Source organism: Bacillus rossius, chromosome 1, assembly GCF_032445375.1.
Source record: "Bacillus rossius redtenbacheri isolate Brsri chromosome 1, Brsri_v3, whole genome shotgun sequence".
Classification (NCBI taxonomy): Eukaryota; Metazoa; Arthropoda; class Insecta; order Phasmatodea; family Bacillidae; genus Bacillus; species Bacillus rossius.
The window spans coordinates 248,001,940-248,016,755 of record NC_086330.1 but is presented as its reverse complement, the minus strand read 5'-3'; the positions used below and the strand labels follow the sequence as shown (position 1 = coordinate 248,016,755).

Sequence of the window (14,816 nt, the reverse complement as noted above, 5' to 3'; positions counted from 1 at the left end):
CAAATTACTACCTTCAAATTTAGAGTACATCATTAGGGAAGTCTACAACCGGTTTTCGTGCAGTACCAAGCGGCAAATTGAATATGCTCTGCTGCATGAAACATTGGCTGGAAAGAACCCCCTCAAAATAGACAAGTTGTCAGGAACCCGCTGGCTGGCTCGCATAGGAGCCATTACCAAAATTTTAGAACAATGGGATGCATTATAGCTACATTTTAAATTGGCTAAGGATAAAGAAAGATGCTATACTACAGGACAATTGTATCTCATGTTTTCATCAAAACCGAATAAATTGTACCTTCAATTTTTGAAACATGCCCTAAAAACCATCACTGATTGAAATTGCATGTTTCAGGCTGATAATGTTCAACCTCTAAAGCTATTATCAGAACTACAAAGTCTGCTGCTGAACTATCTGTCAATTTTAGTTCCCCCAGAGCGATTAAATTATGTCAGGAGACAAGATTTGACAGATTTCAATTTCAGAGATCATGTGATGAATGTTAAATGTATCAACTTGGGATTTCGTTTCAATGAAGCAACAGGTGGTATTGACCAGAACGATTTGAGGGTCATAAAAGAACGGTGTGTATCATTTCTTTGTCAATTATGCCAAGAAATTCAGAAGAGAATTCCAAAAAATACGAAGCTCTTGGAAAAAATTTCCTGTTTTTCACCCAATTTCCTGTTTCTCACCCGACTCTGCTACTAGCCAAGTCTGGCCTGACGTGGATGATATAATCGCCAATTTCAAAGAATTGCTTGGAGCCGACAATGTTGACAGCGCTTTGGATGAATGGCGGGTTCTTCCGTTTCAACAATGGAACAAAGTTAATTCAACAGCAGAAGTATTTTGGGGTGAAGTGGCTGCCTTTGAAGATGCTGCTGGTATGAGAAAATTCTCGACTATCAGCAAGTTGGTGACAGGTGTTCTGAGCTTGCCGTTCTCGAATGCTAGTGTGGAGAGAGCATTCTCCATAGTGAATGTGGTGAAAAACAAATTGAGAAATAGAATGCACACAAGCACAGCAGATCACATAATTAGAGTGCGGTACAGTTTGAGAAACGAAGGCTGTAATAAATTTGAGCCAAGCACTAAAATGCTTGCCAAGTTTAAGTCAGAGGATGTATATATTAATAATAACGATGTCAATGTCATGTTGCTTTTGGCATAAGTAAGGTTGTACTGACATTATTGTCATTTTATTCCAGTATAAATTATATATAGTGTTTGCATTAGTAAAATAGTTATAGTAGATGTCACTTAATTTCATTTGTTAATTGTACTATGTAACACAATCTTTTTACTATAATATAATAGGTCAATCTACTGTAATATTTATGACAGAGAAAATGTATATGTTGTGTTGGTATATACTCAATATTATCAAAAATAAATAAATAAAATTATGCTGCTGTAATTGTACTTTAGTCAATCATTAAAACACAAATTAGCTCTCTTGTATATTTCTGAATATAATATACCATATAATGGGGTAGTCAATGTATTGTATAACTTAAAAATATCTACAGCCTAATAATAAAAATAAAAAACCCCATCATGATGTGGTAAATCCATAGAACAATGAAAAAACAAAACCATAAAAAAAATCAAAAGTGACGCCCGTGCAGCAGGTTTTATTATTTTTTATTTTTCTGGTTAGACTATATTTTTTTATTTATGTATAATAAAAAATAATTTATATACTTTGATTCTTGATATGTACGATAGTTTTACAGCTCTGAACATATAATACCACACCTTTAAGCGGCCAACACTGATAATAAATAATATTTTAAAGGAATAGGTAGATAAGGTAGGTTAAAGATTTTTGTGGGAATCTGTATCATTTTGGGGAAATTTTTTGTCTGCTATGGGGAAATTTTGAAAACTTAATCTGGAGACCCTGTGATCCGATCAACAGGAATCATTTACGCTTTGTTTATGGCCTATTGGCATCTAAAGGAAACTGATTTTTGGACATCTCGTGATACTTGATAAAGAAAAATATTTTAGGTGTTTTACATCGGCAGAATACTAATTATAACAAAATATTAGTAGCGTCTATATTTTAGCTAAGAAAATAAATGGCATGGAAAACTTGGGCATTATTTAATGCAAAACTGGCGTATTGCTGTCATGTTTGACAAGTTTCTCTCGTGAGTAGATTTGGGATAAAACCATTTTCACGTATTTTTGTTTGTTTTGCTATAAACATCAAGTGAGGGATTCATTATTTTTAATGCTGTCATATTTCGGGTATGTTATAGGTAATTACGTACGTATGTCAGACATTTAGAAAACAAGTAATCATGAACCTGAAAAAAAAAGTTTAAAGATTGCTAAAACAGAATAAGGATTTGCAGTTTTTTTTCTTTCCAGCACTGTTAATGTTTATTTTGAAGGAAATGTGTATTAGGTTCATTAGCTGATTGATTTGAGGTTATGTTATATCTAGTAAAGATAAACTTAAAATTCCAGAAAATTTCGGGAAATTTATTTTCCCTCCCGACAGGATTTAAGCCTCGATATTCCCGAAATTTTTCCTGAATTTCGGGATCCCGCACAGGCCTAATATTAATATAATGTATACAGCTACACCACAGAAGGAGGAAGGTGCGCACACCTCGATCAGTCCGTTGGTGCCAGCGACGACCACTCGGTGGTTGCCGGTGTCGGCCACTGCGAGCAGCTCCTTCAGCTCGTCCTGGTACTTGTAGCCACACGCCACCTTGCCGGGGAAGCACAGCGCGAAGCCGGGCTCTTTGTCCTTGGCTCCCACGTGTCCGTTCTCCGCCAGAGGTAGCGGCTCGTGGTCCAGCTGCCCGGACTCACTCAGGTACGCCAAGGCAAACTCCACGAACCTCGACAGCTCACCAATGTTCCTCTCTCCCATCAGAATGTACAGGGCTTCTCCCTTCGGACCTGTTGGGAGGTGAGGTTCAGAACAAGCTAGTTACAGAGCCCACTGGGATGTGAGTTATGCTATGTTGATGCTTGAGAACATTTCTACGTTTCACAGCTTAGTATTTTTGTTGTTTCAGCCATGAAGCACCTACATATTGCTTGTAGAACAAACTATGTGTGCACCACATCACTGTCTTTTGTTACTGGAAAAGAAAACCATTTAAAGTACATCGTAGTTGATGTGGTCACTTTATGTTGCTTTATAATTATTACAAGGGATGCCAATGTATCCCTACAAATGTCCAACACTTCTAGGGATACGACACTAGCATCCACTGATGCATCCTTAAATTCATTGGCTTTAAAATTTGGTCCACTTCATTTTGTTTGCACACACTCTAAAGTTTTTTTTTATATAGAATGAATTTTTTTTTTAAATTTCAAAGAGTTAATTAGTACAATAAACCGTCAATAAGTGAGGCTAGCAGTCACAAGTACAAGGATATAATCCATCTCTTAAATGTGTACTTACCATCACTGCACCAGGCAGTGATGCAGAGAGAACAGCCTCTCTGTCAAGATTACAATAGCCACTACCATTTTTATGTTGACAGACGACCTCACAGGTTGATACCAGCATTGGTAAAACCCAGCCTCACTTCCATTAAAGGGAGGGGGCAACTGTTGTTAAGGTGCTAGGCAGGTGGGCCCTATTTTTCGTGAACATAATCATGAAGCCACAAAAAAAAAGTGACAGCCATGGAGGCACAAACAACGTCAATAAAACGAGGCCCCGAAGATGAAGCCAAAGCAGGCTCCAAAGCAGGAAACAAACTATTTTGTCACAAGTCATGTATCAAAAAAATTAAGTCAAACTCCACTCGAGACCTAACCACCCACAATATTTCAGTAGATGCTTACATTTAACCCAAACAAAAAACCCACAAAAACCCAGCACCAAAAGCACTCAGGACAACAAACACTTTTAAAGACCAAACCGGCTCCCAAAAGCCAGTGCAGCACAAAGTCTGCTATTAAGACACCAGAGGTCTGAAAGAAACTGTAACTTTCTTGACCGCAAACCATTTTTATTTAAAAAAATAAATAAAAATTATAACTTGCAGGAAAGAGCTGCTCTCTTTCAAAACCTGGTATGGCTTAGCCCCTATTATGACTGAACTGCTTTGGAATGCACTTGTTTTCGGTCCACAGGGCGACCATTAGTATACTAATACTATACACCATGTTATTTCTCTTCTGTACACAAACACAACCACATGATAATATGCCTGTGCATGTGTCCGCCTGATCCACCTATGACATTCACATATTGGCTAATCACCCACTGGTTTTATAGGTGTGGATCACACAGCTAAACATCACACTTCACACCAGATTTTAATTAGCCAATTGATCTACAGCACACTAACAAGTCTCTAATGCTCATCAACACTATTACTAACAGTTAGCCAATCTAACCGGTGGGGAGCTTCTCTCCTCCATCGTACACAACAACCTAAGTTAACTTGGCTTACATTATACATACATATAGTGAACACTAGCGCCAAATTTATCCCACAAGACATGTTGATCCAAATAATTCTAGAAAAAAACCGGTTGCATCTGAAATAATGTATGGCATCTGAAATAAAATATGGCGGTCCTGTCTCGAACGGGTGATGCTTTTATTTCTTCTATTTTAAGTCCTAATATGTGCTTGTTATTATTTATATACCTTATTTAATTCTCAGTCTGGTAATTGTCTAAATGGCTGTGCAGTTAAAGGTGTATAATTTACAACCCAGAGGTTAGAGCTCTGATGGTTCGATTCACAGTGTGAGTTATACAAACTTTGGTTTCTGGTCTCAGACACACTATTGCCCTGGATGGCAGTGTGATGGATTGGTGGCGGCAGTGTCCTCTCCATTTGCAGCTGCATATGCTGAAGGATGTAGGGAGATGCATGAAATAATGCATTCATAAGTACATATTTGTAAACAGCCCAATATTTAAATCAACAAAAAGTTACAACTTACTTGTTTATTTCATTCATTTAAAACCCGTATGTTCTGTTAAATCTTACAAAAATGACATTCAATACCTTGATTCATTAATTACTCATTGTATATGTCTACTAACATTTCTGCTTACTTACAGTTTAAATACAATGAACAACACTTTGTAGCGTTGCAGAACCCTGCCCTCCAAGATAAATAATTTTCTTTTAAACTTATTTTTGTATAGGTAAATATAAATAAGTCAATGTTTTTAGAGTGGTGTGTATGTTATGAGACAGTATAATCAGACGTTATGGCTATTAATATATGTTATTTGCACATGCTATGTGTTTTAAGAAGGTATTTTGTATTTTATTAGACATTTTTAATCATTACTATTTTTTAGGTAATTATTCACAAAGAAGTCGCTGTACTAGATTTTTGCCGGTTTAGGCCTACTTTTTCAGGTTTTTATAAATGAGTTTAATTTTGTAAAGTAATTTGTATTATAATTGCTGTTTGTAATGTTCATTAACGTGTGGAATGATTCTAGAACATGGGACGGTGTCTGGTGTGATGGTTAGAAAGAGAGGCATGAGAGGCCTGTAAGTGTAAGTGAGAAAGAAACAATAATTCCCCTCAGAGATAGATAAAGACAGGAATTCCCCCACTGTGTGGGAACTGAGTGATAACTGCTGTCTCACGGTGTGGGAGAGAGAACGAGAATGGGAGTCCCCGATGTTTGATGTGAAATTGAAAAGAGACAGATCAAGGGAAGCCCCGAGTTATGTGTGTACAGGGTTTTTTCATGTATTGTAATTTGTTCTGTGATTGGCTTGTGATTTGTAGAGTGAATGAAGCGTGCGTGTGATTGGTCGGTGAGGTCATGTGACTTCTACTCCCTGCGTGGAGGAGACGTGTCATGACCTCATGAGTTCATCAGTTGTCGTCGGGCGATCGCTGCCAGGCGAGGCCGCGTTTCGGTGGTTCGCGGTTTTTCACCAGATGCGGCCGCATTTGAGGCCATACTGATTTTCGTATAATTACAGATTTCGGATACTGAAAGAGTTAAGTGAAGTTATACTTTTTATTAATTTTCATCGCCCGGGCTGCGAGCATTTCTCGACAGACGAATGTACGACTGGAATGAGTGAGCGAAGTATTGAAAGTGTTTGGATTCGTCTGCGCAATATTCTATTTGAAAAATAAAACAACAAAATTTGCAATTGGCGTTGAACATCTGTTTATTTTTGTATGTAACGAACCGTTACAACTTACATCAATCAAGACTAGGGACTGAATATCAGTTTGAAGCACCTTGAACTATAAAAAATACATTTTAAAAGTTATTTAAACAAAATAAGGCAACTTGTCTAGTTGTTAGAAGCTCACATATTGCCTACTTTCGCCAAAAGGTCCTCTACCGGCTCACTTGCTGTTCGATGACTACAATGAGCTTCTCACCCTTCCGTCCTCCTTGTAAGCTTGTTCAACACGACACATAACGAGCAGCAACCACTTGACCATAGCTCTACCCAATGCATTATGCACACTATGTCATCCTACAGTTCAACCCAGCAACTCTATTTCTATTACACCCTTTGTTGGGCACAACAAAAATCACTGAAAGGTGTAAAACATTTCCTGTTACCATTACACAAGCCCATAAGCCAACTTTAACCATCAAAATATGTAATAGCTGATTGAACACGCCTGTCCTGTATCAAAACCTCTGCACTATACAAACTAATTCAGTTTCAATACATCACAAATAAAATATAGATCAAACCAGAAAAAAACCAATTACAGTAGACTTAAGATAATCTAGCAAGTTCAGGACCTTACAGATGCCGAATTATCAGGTGGTATCTCCCACCAGAAATGCTACACACTAAACTGTAGAACAGATACATTTGTAGGATGATGTTTGGCAGCAAATATTGTTTAGCAGGAACATACGGGTAAATAAACATTTCCACACACTAAATGGCCAAAAACTAAATTTGCTGTCAGAGACTGAAGAAACATAAAGCACGCCAATAACTTCCAAGGGATCCCGAACAGCGCTGAACACTCCCAACTGATTCGGGACCACAGTAGCGCTGAATACTCCCAAATGATTCCATACCACTGCAGTGCTTCCGCCTACCATTTATGTGCATATTGTAAAAATGTTTTGACCTTAGGTTAAAATTTGGCTTTTTATTTAGTTGGCTTAAGTATGCTGGTGCTACACCATTGGGCAACAAGTAGAGACAAGATTTATGGTTTTATTTTTATTCCAATTTTGTTTTTAAAACAGAGGATTTCAGTGTTGCTTTTATTTTTATAAAAGCTGTTTCGTAATACTTACTCCACAAAAAATAATGAAAAAATTTATACGCTGTGTTTTTATGATAAAATAATATGTAATAAATTGGTCAAAAAAAAGATATATTCAGAACAATAAAAAAATTAATTAAAAGTGTTAAATTAATTTTTCTTATCCATGCACTTAGGTACAATATTTTTCTAGAAAATACAACATTCCTTGGATTTCAAACATTAAAATATTACTTTTTTTATGATTTGAATTAAGTTTTGGTTAAAAGCTACTTAATTCCATTACATAACTTGCATTTTGGTGCTATCTGGTGTATTAACTTGCATCTTGGTGTTAGCTGTGTATTGATATGCTTGCGGTGTTATTTCAGATTTATCACAATTCGCCATATAATCTTGACCCTAGCAATAAGAACTACGTACTTGGATGCTGGACTATCAGAAGTCTACTATACAAAGTTATCTCAAAAAATTGCTTTTTATCATACTGCATTATGACAAAATGTGAAATATATGGTAGATTCAGCTTTCTCACAGAGACCAAGTCTTTTGTGTCAGACATACAAAACATTTGCCATAACAATTTGGAACATAATTACTCATTTACACAACTTTTTGAAACAACATGCAAACAAAGTCCATTTCATTTCCAAGATACTGTGAGAGTTTACTGCAAAGAGGTGATGAAACTCCACCATCAAACTTCAATGCTATTCTTGCTAGGAGTGTTGAAGTACGTGTTGAGAATAAATATATATTTATTTGATGAGTGAAATTTATTACTGTACAAAAGTACTTCACTTTTTTTTAATCATAGAGTAATTGCAGACAAAGTGTATGAAGGGGACATGATACAATTTGTAAACATTGAGAAAATTGTTAACAAAGTATTGTTAATTATTTTTTTTAGATATGATTTTTTATTATTTAATAACTATGTAAAATGATGGTACTGTTACGATTTACCGCGGGTTCGTAAAGGATAGCCCAATTAAAGATTTTTATTACACACACAGTTTTATTTATTACCACTACTTGTCACTTACAATTAATCTTCTAAGATGGCAAATAATTAACTACACTTAAAGAAATGTCTATTCCCCAGTCACTCGTTCCACACACCTCGCTGGGCCGCACCTCTGGCGCAACTCTCGCCGCAGCACCCCTCGTGGGTCTCCGCCGCGGGACTCCGTCACCGCACTCCGCCGCCGCCGTCACACCCTTCGCCGAGATCCCACACGACGACTCGCTCGCAACTTCACTCGGGACTCCGCCGCGCCCGCGACTCTATCGCCCGGAAACTCCCGACTCCACTGAACTCACTCACTCCCTGCCCTGGAACCTTCGTCCAAGGACTTCGCCACTCTGCCGCACCCGCGGCACTATCGCCCGGAAACTCCGCTGCGGGAGAACTCCCCACTGAACTCCCAACTCACTCACTCAGACTCAGACTCAACCTCCTTATATAGCCCTTGGGTTCCTGTCCAGGACAATCGGGCATGTCTCCGAGATATCTCGCGACCTTCGCCGTCGAAATGCCCAGAAACGCGTCGTGAGTCCTCGAAGGACGCGGTGGCTGCTCTAAGAACGCCGATAAAGGCGTCCGAGTCCTTTTATTCCGCAGTGCAGCCTCTTTTAAGTAACCCGATCTGAGGCAGGTGCGCGCTGCGACGGTCAGGATGTAGCGAGATAGTATGACACGAGATACCAGGGAGAGGATGCAGGTGGAAGGGGGCGCAGACAGGCCGAACGAGCGCGGCGACGCCAGCACTGCAGCCAAGCGCGATCGTAACAGTAACATTACATACAAACTTTTATGGAGAAAGTAAATGTAACACCTTCAGTCAATGTAAAAAATAAAAAATTATAAAAATGTTATGTAACCCATTCATCCACTCATGTCTTTAATTTAAACTTTGCACTCTAATATATAAAAGCTTACTTTTCACTTAAAATAACTGCACGCCAGTACCAGTACGCACCAAGAACAAGCAGTGTTGGCCAGCACGGTATCCCCAAGCTGTTCCACATGACTGCAGCACTGTCGTTCACCACAGGGTGTGTGATGCTGTATCGCTGGACTGCAGCCCGGATGTTGCTCGAGTCCTTCTCATTGTCGAACTTGGCACTGTGGACACCTACCTATCACACACGTGCACACTCATCAACAAGCCAATTGTCTGCTCTATCATACATAACACAATAACCCATACAAGGCCCAGAAGCATGCTTTGTGAGTTACTGAACTGCCTTATTGCTGAAATTATTATAACAAAAACCGATAAGTTAGGGAACAGTTTTATACTCTCACTTTGTTGCATGAAACATTCCACATCACATTTCAAAAATAAACTATTACTGAACACACAAAATCCAACTTCCATAGAGATATTATTAGTTGTAAGTTACTTAACTAAAAACAATTTTGAAATAATATCTCAACACTTATACGGTTGGCCAATGAGAACGTGGGGCAAAATCACAGAATTGAAAGAATAACAAAAGAAGCACTGAAAAAGGTTATCATCAAAGTATGGTAGGTAATCAAACCAAAAACAAATAATGAATTATTGAGTTTGGATTGATGACTAATATTGAGAAAACCAAAGTGTAGTAACAGGCAGCTTTCCCAGTACAGTAAACAATTGAGTGATAACATATCAAAAAAAAAATTATGTGAACAATTTTAACTTAACAGTGAGTTAGCATTAAAAAAATTTGTTTTACTAATCAAATACATGTATCTAAATGATATATACAGCCCCAAGTGCGATTCAATCACTCACTCACTCTCCGATTCGTACCAATTCTAACCTAATTCCAGATGAGCTCTAAACTTGAAATTTATTTACTTTGTAGATCGCTGTCATAACTAATGTTTTAAATTATAAACCACCCAAAAATATTAAAAATTTCAATGCACCTTTCAAAGTCAGTGCAGACTTTTCTTTGGCAATCCAATGTGGTAAAACTGTATGACATATTAACATACTGATTACACAATGGTATAGGATGAGGCAAGATCTAGAATGTGATACCTGACTTTTTGTCATATCTCAGATAGAGCCACATTATTAGATCAAGGGAAAATGTTGTGGTTGTTTCACGTAATTTTTCTATTTTGAACACTTAAAATACAGTTGCAAACTTAAAACTCACCAAGCCTATTCACATTAAGAGACATAAAATTTTAGTTCCATAGAGTTTTGTAATATCTTCATTGCTTTTATTATACAATTGAGTTATAAACTTAGTTTTAGTGTTAATTTTCACACACTGTTTTATGGGTTTCCATAATAATATGGCAGCTCTAATCATCACATTTAACACACTTATGTCCGTTATCTGAGCCTACTAGCGGCTAAAAGGGGTTTAGCTGAGCGTCCCTTACCTTCAGGCAAGCTCGAGAGCTATGGGAGAAATGACTATATAAATGCATATTTTGTTTGTGTTTTTTTTCCCACAAAAAGCCATTTTATTATGAGATGCGCACATATTATAAGAAATAATCATATATCTGTGTATATGTTAGCATATTTAAACATTGTTTTACTGTTATAGTAATAAATATTTTAGAAATATATGTAATAATAAATGAGAATAATATTTTCTTTGATATTCAGCTAAGTGATTATTTATTTATTAATTAAATTGTAACATGCATATCTACAGTTGAAAAAAACATCATTTGATAGGCAAAACGTACATAAACACCAAATATGAACAACAATAACACAAGACAAAGGATAAACAAGGGCAGCACAACCAGAGACCAATACTCCAATGATAAAATTAAAATTAAAATTATAAATAAAAAAGTTATAACTATACCATTATTGCCAATCAAGATTATTAATAAAGCAAGATAAATACAAAATTATAAGATGCTATAAATCTAAAGTACTATAAGGTTAAATGAATTAGTAAAAATATCAACAGAAATTATGAAGATAAAACTTATTCAGATACATAATTTACTTTTTGATTTCCATGGTTTTGTAATTTATTAAAATGTGAAATTAATCTAAACATAACATCATGTGAAACTTTACCAAAAAAAAAATATTTTACTAGGACCTAATGTCTTAAAAGTAAAATATTGGCATTATTTTGCTGAAGTTAAAAAATAAATAAAAATTTCAATTTTCTATGTTGAGCTTTCTCCACACCGGTGCACCTGCCTGTGAAATTTGGTCATTCTTTGGTTATATCTCATATTGAGTTTAAAACTCAGAATTTGTTTCCATTATTCAAACATTATTTTAGATTTTCTATAATTACAGGGCAGCTAGAATCGATCAAATTTAGCATGCTTGTGGTAGTTGGATGTGCCAATGTGCCTGCCAAATTTTGTAGTGCCTGTCTATACATTTGAGTAATTTTACCAATTTTGCGTGAAATAGTAATTTTATGACTCACTGATACCAATTCTGAAATTTTTAAAAGTTTTTGTCTGTCTGTATGTGTGCTTATAACTCAAAAATGGCTTGACCGATTGTCCTGAAATTTGGACTACAGTAAGATCATGCGGTTGCCCGAATGACAGGCTATATATCATGTCGATAAATTGTATGGGAACTTGGGAACATACAAAAAAATAATTTAAATAGTTTTAAATGTTTTATTTGTTTCTTAACATACATTTGTCAACTGTTTACAAACAAAAGAACTATAGACTTTAACTTTGGAATCAATGTTCCTCACACTCATAAAAATCCACCACTACTGCTATTATTCGTCATTACTGGTATTTTTTTTTTAATAACTCTCATGGTAATTGTGGTACAATCAAAGATATAAATATTCCAGTTTCTCATAGCTATATGACAGACATTATTAACTTTGTAACAGATATTGCCATTTTTGTTTTTTCAACATAGTTTTGTTTTGCAATTGTGTTTGGTTTTTGTTTTATACAATTGCAATTTTATGATGAAGATTGTAATTTTATGATGAAATTCATAACCAACAAATTCAATTTATAACTGACATTACATAATTATCTGCCAATCAGGCAGGTATCCGCTAGTCTATTTATAAAACCACATTCAGGGGGTGGCAGCAAAGCACCCAACGAGCCAAAGCGAGTTGGAAAATATGTGTGGGTTGGCACTATTTTCATGTTTTGTTTTGGTATTTTATGACGTGCAAACATGCACAATAAGGAAAAACACAAAAAGTAAAATTGTGAAGACATGGTTACCTGATAATGTATGTGGAATGTGTGGTTGAAAGGCAGCATGTGTTTTGTGTTATTATTTTGTCTGAATTATGCTGAAACAGTGTGAGAATAGACTGAGTTGAGTTGCATTTGTCTGAATATCTGTGTATTGAAACTGACCAACGGGTCAATCCATACTAAGTGGTTCAGCATTGGTTGCTTGACCATTTTAAAAAAATTTGATAATTTTTGCCTTGTTAACATTACATATTGACAGTTTAAAACTGGCACAATTAAATTTTTATTCTCACTGGTTTGATTATGGCAGCCATTTCGTTGCCATGGCGCGCAACAATTTTTTACATTTACAAGGGTTTACCTACATTGCCATATCTTAGCTTTGATAGGTCATAGCATGATGAAATAAAATTTGAGGTGTTAAGCACATTATATACTACAATTCTGATCATAAACCATATTTCTAAAATCACTCAATCTTACCAACTTTGAAGGTTGAACTTCTGCCACACAATTGCAAAAATTTACATTTTCAGAATTTTTTTTTCAGAATGAAGGTACTATGTGTTGTGCTTCAAAATATTTTTAGTAGTACTTATGTAATAGTAGTGTAAACACAAATTATTTTGAGTGTGAGACACTGCTACTTTTTTTACAAGCTTCTAAAAATGAGTTTTTTTTCATATTTTTGCTTACTTTACGGCTTAATATCTCTGGTGGGCAGTTATCTAAAAATCTGAAATTTGCACACAAATAAGTACTCCATGGTACATAACTCCTGTTAAAATTTTGACTTTGAGATTCAACTGGTTCATACAAGATAACCTTGAATATAAGATGCCTCAAGATATAAAATCATTAAATGAAGCACAAACTCAAACATAACATAACTTCAAATTGTAGATGCACAAATGATTTTATAGTGTTTGTTTCGGTATGAAATACTAAATATTTGTAAATACCTACTGTTTTGGAATCATAGTGAAAATTTAACTTGTACAAACTGTTTGTCTATATGATATGAATGGCCTGAAAGTAAAAACTGGTGTGTTTATAAAAACTGACAGTGATAAAATGTTATGAAGTTTTAAGGAAGTGTTCTAAAGAAGCCATTACGTATGTTTCTGAAGACAAATTTTGTGGTCATAAATTAGACAATTCTAAGGCTACAATATACTTGGTAGAGCAAAATAGGCTTCTAAGCAGAAATCAAATGTATTACTGGAAGATCTTTAATAATATGTGGTGATTTCATTCTACATTTGTTATCACTGAAAAAGTAGGTAGCCTAAACTTTCATCGTTAGAAGATTAATATGTATCACCAATAATTTTTGTTTATAATTTTTTAGGTGCATTACGAAAAAATTATGAGGATGAACTTTTACGATGTGCACGCAGCATGTAACAAAAATTAACAAATTGAAAAAGGGCTACATAGAAATAAAAATTATAAATGTGCCTTTAAATCTTATATTATAGTGATTGATATTGAATAGGTACTGGTCTATACAATTAAAACCCTTTATTTATTGTGAACATTAGTGATAAAAATTGTGTTTATAAACTTTTTTAAGTGTATTTATATAAGTGAAGTTATGTTCCGGTATATATAACGATGCCAGGTTGCTTGTAAGCTTCCATTGTACTGGCAGGGAGTGTCTGTGGAAGATTTAGTAGTCTCCTGGCCATTTTTATAGGAGTGTTTTTGAGGTTATGTATCCCATGTGTATGATTTATTTTCAATGTGCCGCGAATTTGAAATATTTGGTACATATTTATTTTTGACCAAAAACCTCTAATATAAACTTTGTTAGCCCATTGTTCATCCTGATCAAATCTTTCCAATTAAGAGTCCCGCTACGTTATCCCAGATCCCCAACCGAGAGCATGGTGTGATTTTGCCAGCCAAGTATAAAACATCATTTTTATTCCCACCTCAGGCCACGAACGCGACAAGTAACAGTGTCCGGCTTTGTGACAGAGAGTGCTTTCCTTAGCCTCCTTCCAGGGCAGCCCAGTTCTCAGAGCTCAGCTTAGGTTAGGTCCAGACATGCCCTATTCTAATTGTCCAGGGCTGTCAGCCCAAACACATTTCTCAAGAGCTAGCAGATCCCCCCCCCCCTCCTTAATCTTTTCCAGGAACTTCACCAAGAGCACTGTCCGGGCCTTAACCTCAGCTCTCAGCAAGATGTAATCAAAGACATCTCGCTGGCCAGCGAAAGGTCTGCCTTTGCCATCTTGCGGCGAAGATGCCAACTACTTTACTTTAGTTCAGCGAGTAGCGAGGCCTCTAGAGGCTGCCACCACACCTCTCTCTATTTTCCTTTTAGCCCGACAGAGCGCAAACCAGTTGATCCCATAAAGGCCAGGCTTACGCTAGTCCCTCTTGCGGGACTTTTGTGAGCTAA

General features: G+C 36.1%; 1 protein-coding gene across 2 annotated transcripts in view; it reads right to left on the bottom strand.

The window, feature by feature from the left end:
- The window catches only part of LOC134527443 (NHL repeat-containing protein 2), an 81,778-nt gene that overhangs the window by 56,735 nt on the left and 10,227 nt on the right, over window positions 1-14,816 (bottom strand). For both annotated transcript variants that reach the window (XM_063360128.1, XM_063360129.1), the window contains exons 3-4: window positions 9,210-9,369; window positions 2,628-2,926 (exon numbers count right to left, since the gene is read on the bottom strand). In XM_063360128.1, the coding sequence (XP_063216198.1) occupies window positions 2,628-2,926; window positions 9,210-9,369 (459 nt within the window). The remainder of the gene's footprint in view (window positions 1-2,627; window positions 2,927-9,209; window positions 9,370-14,816) is intronic.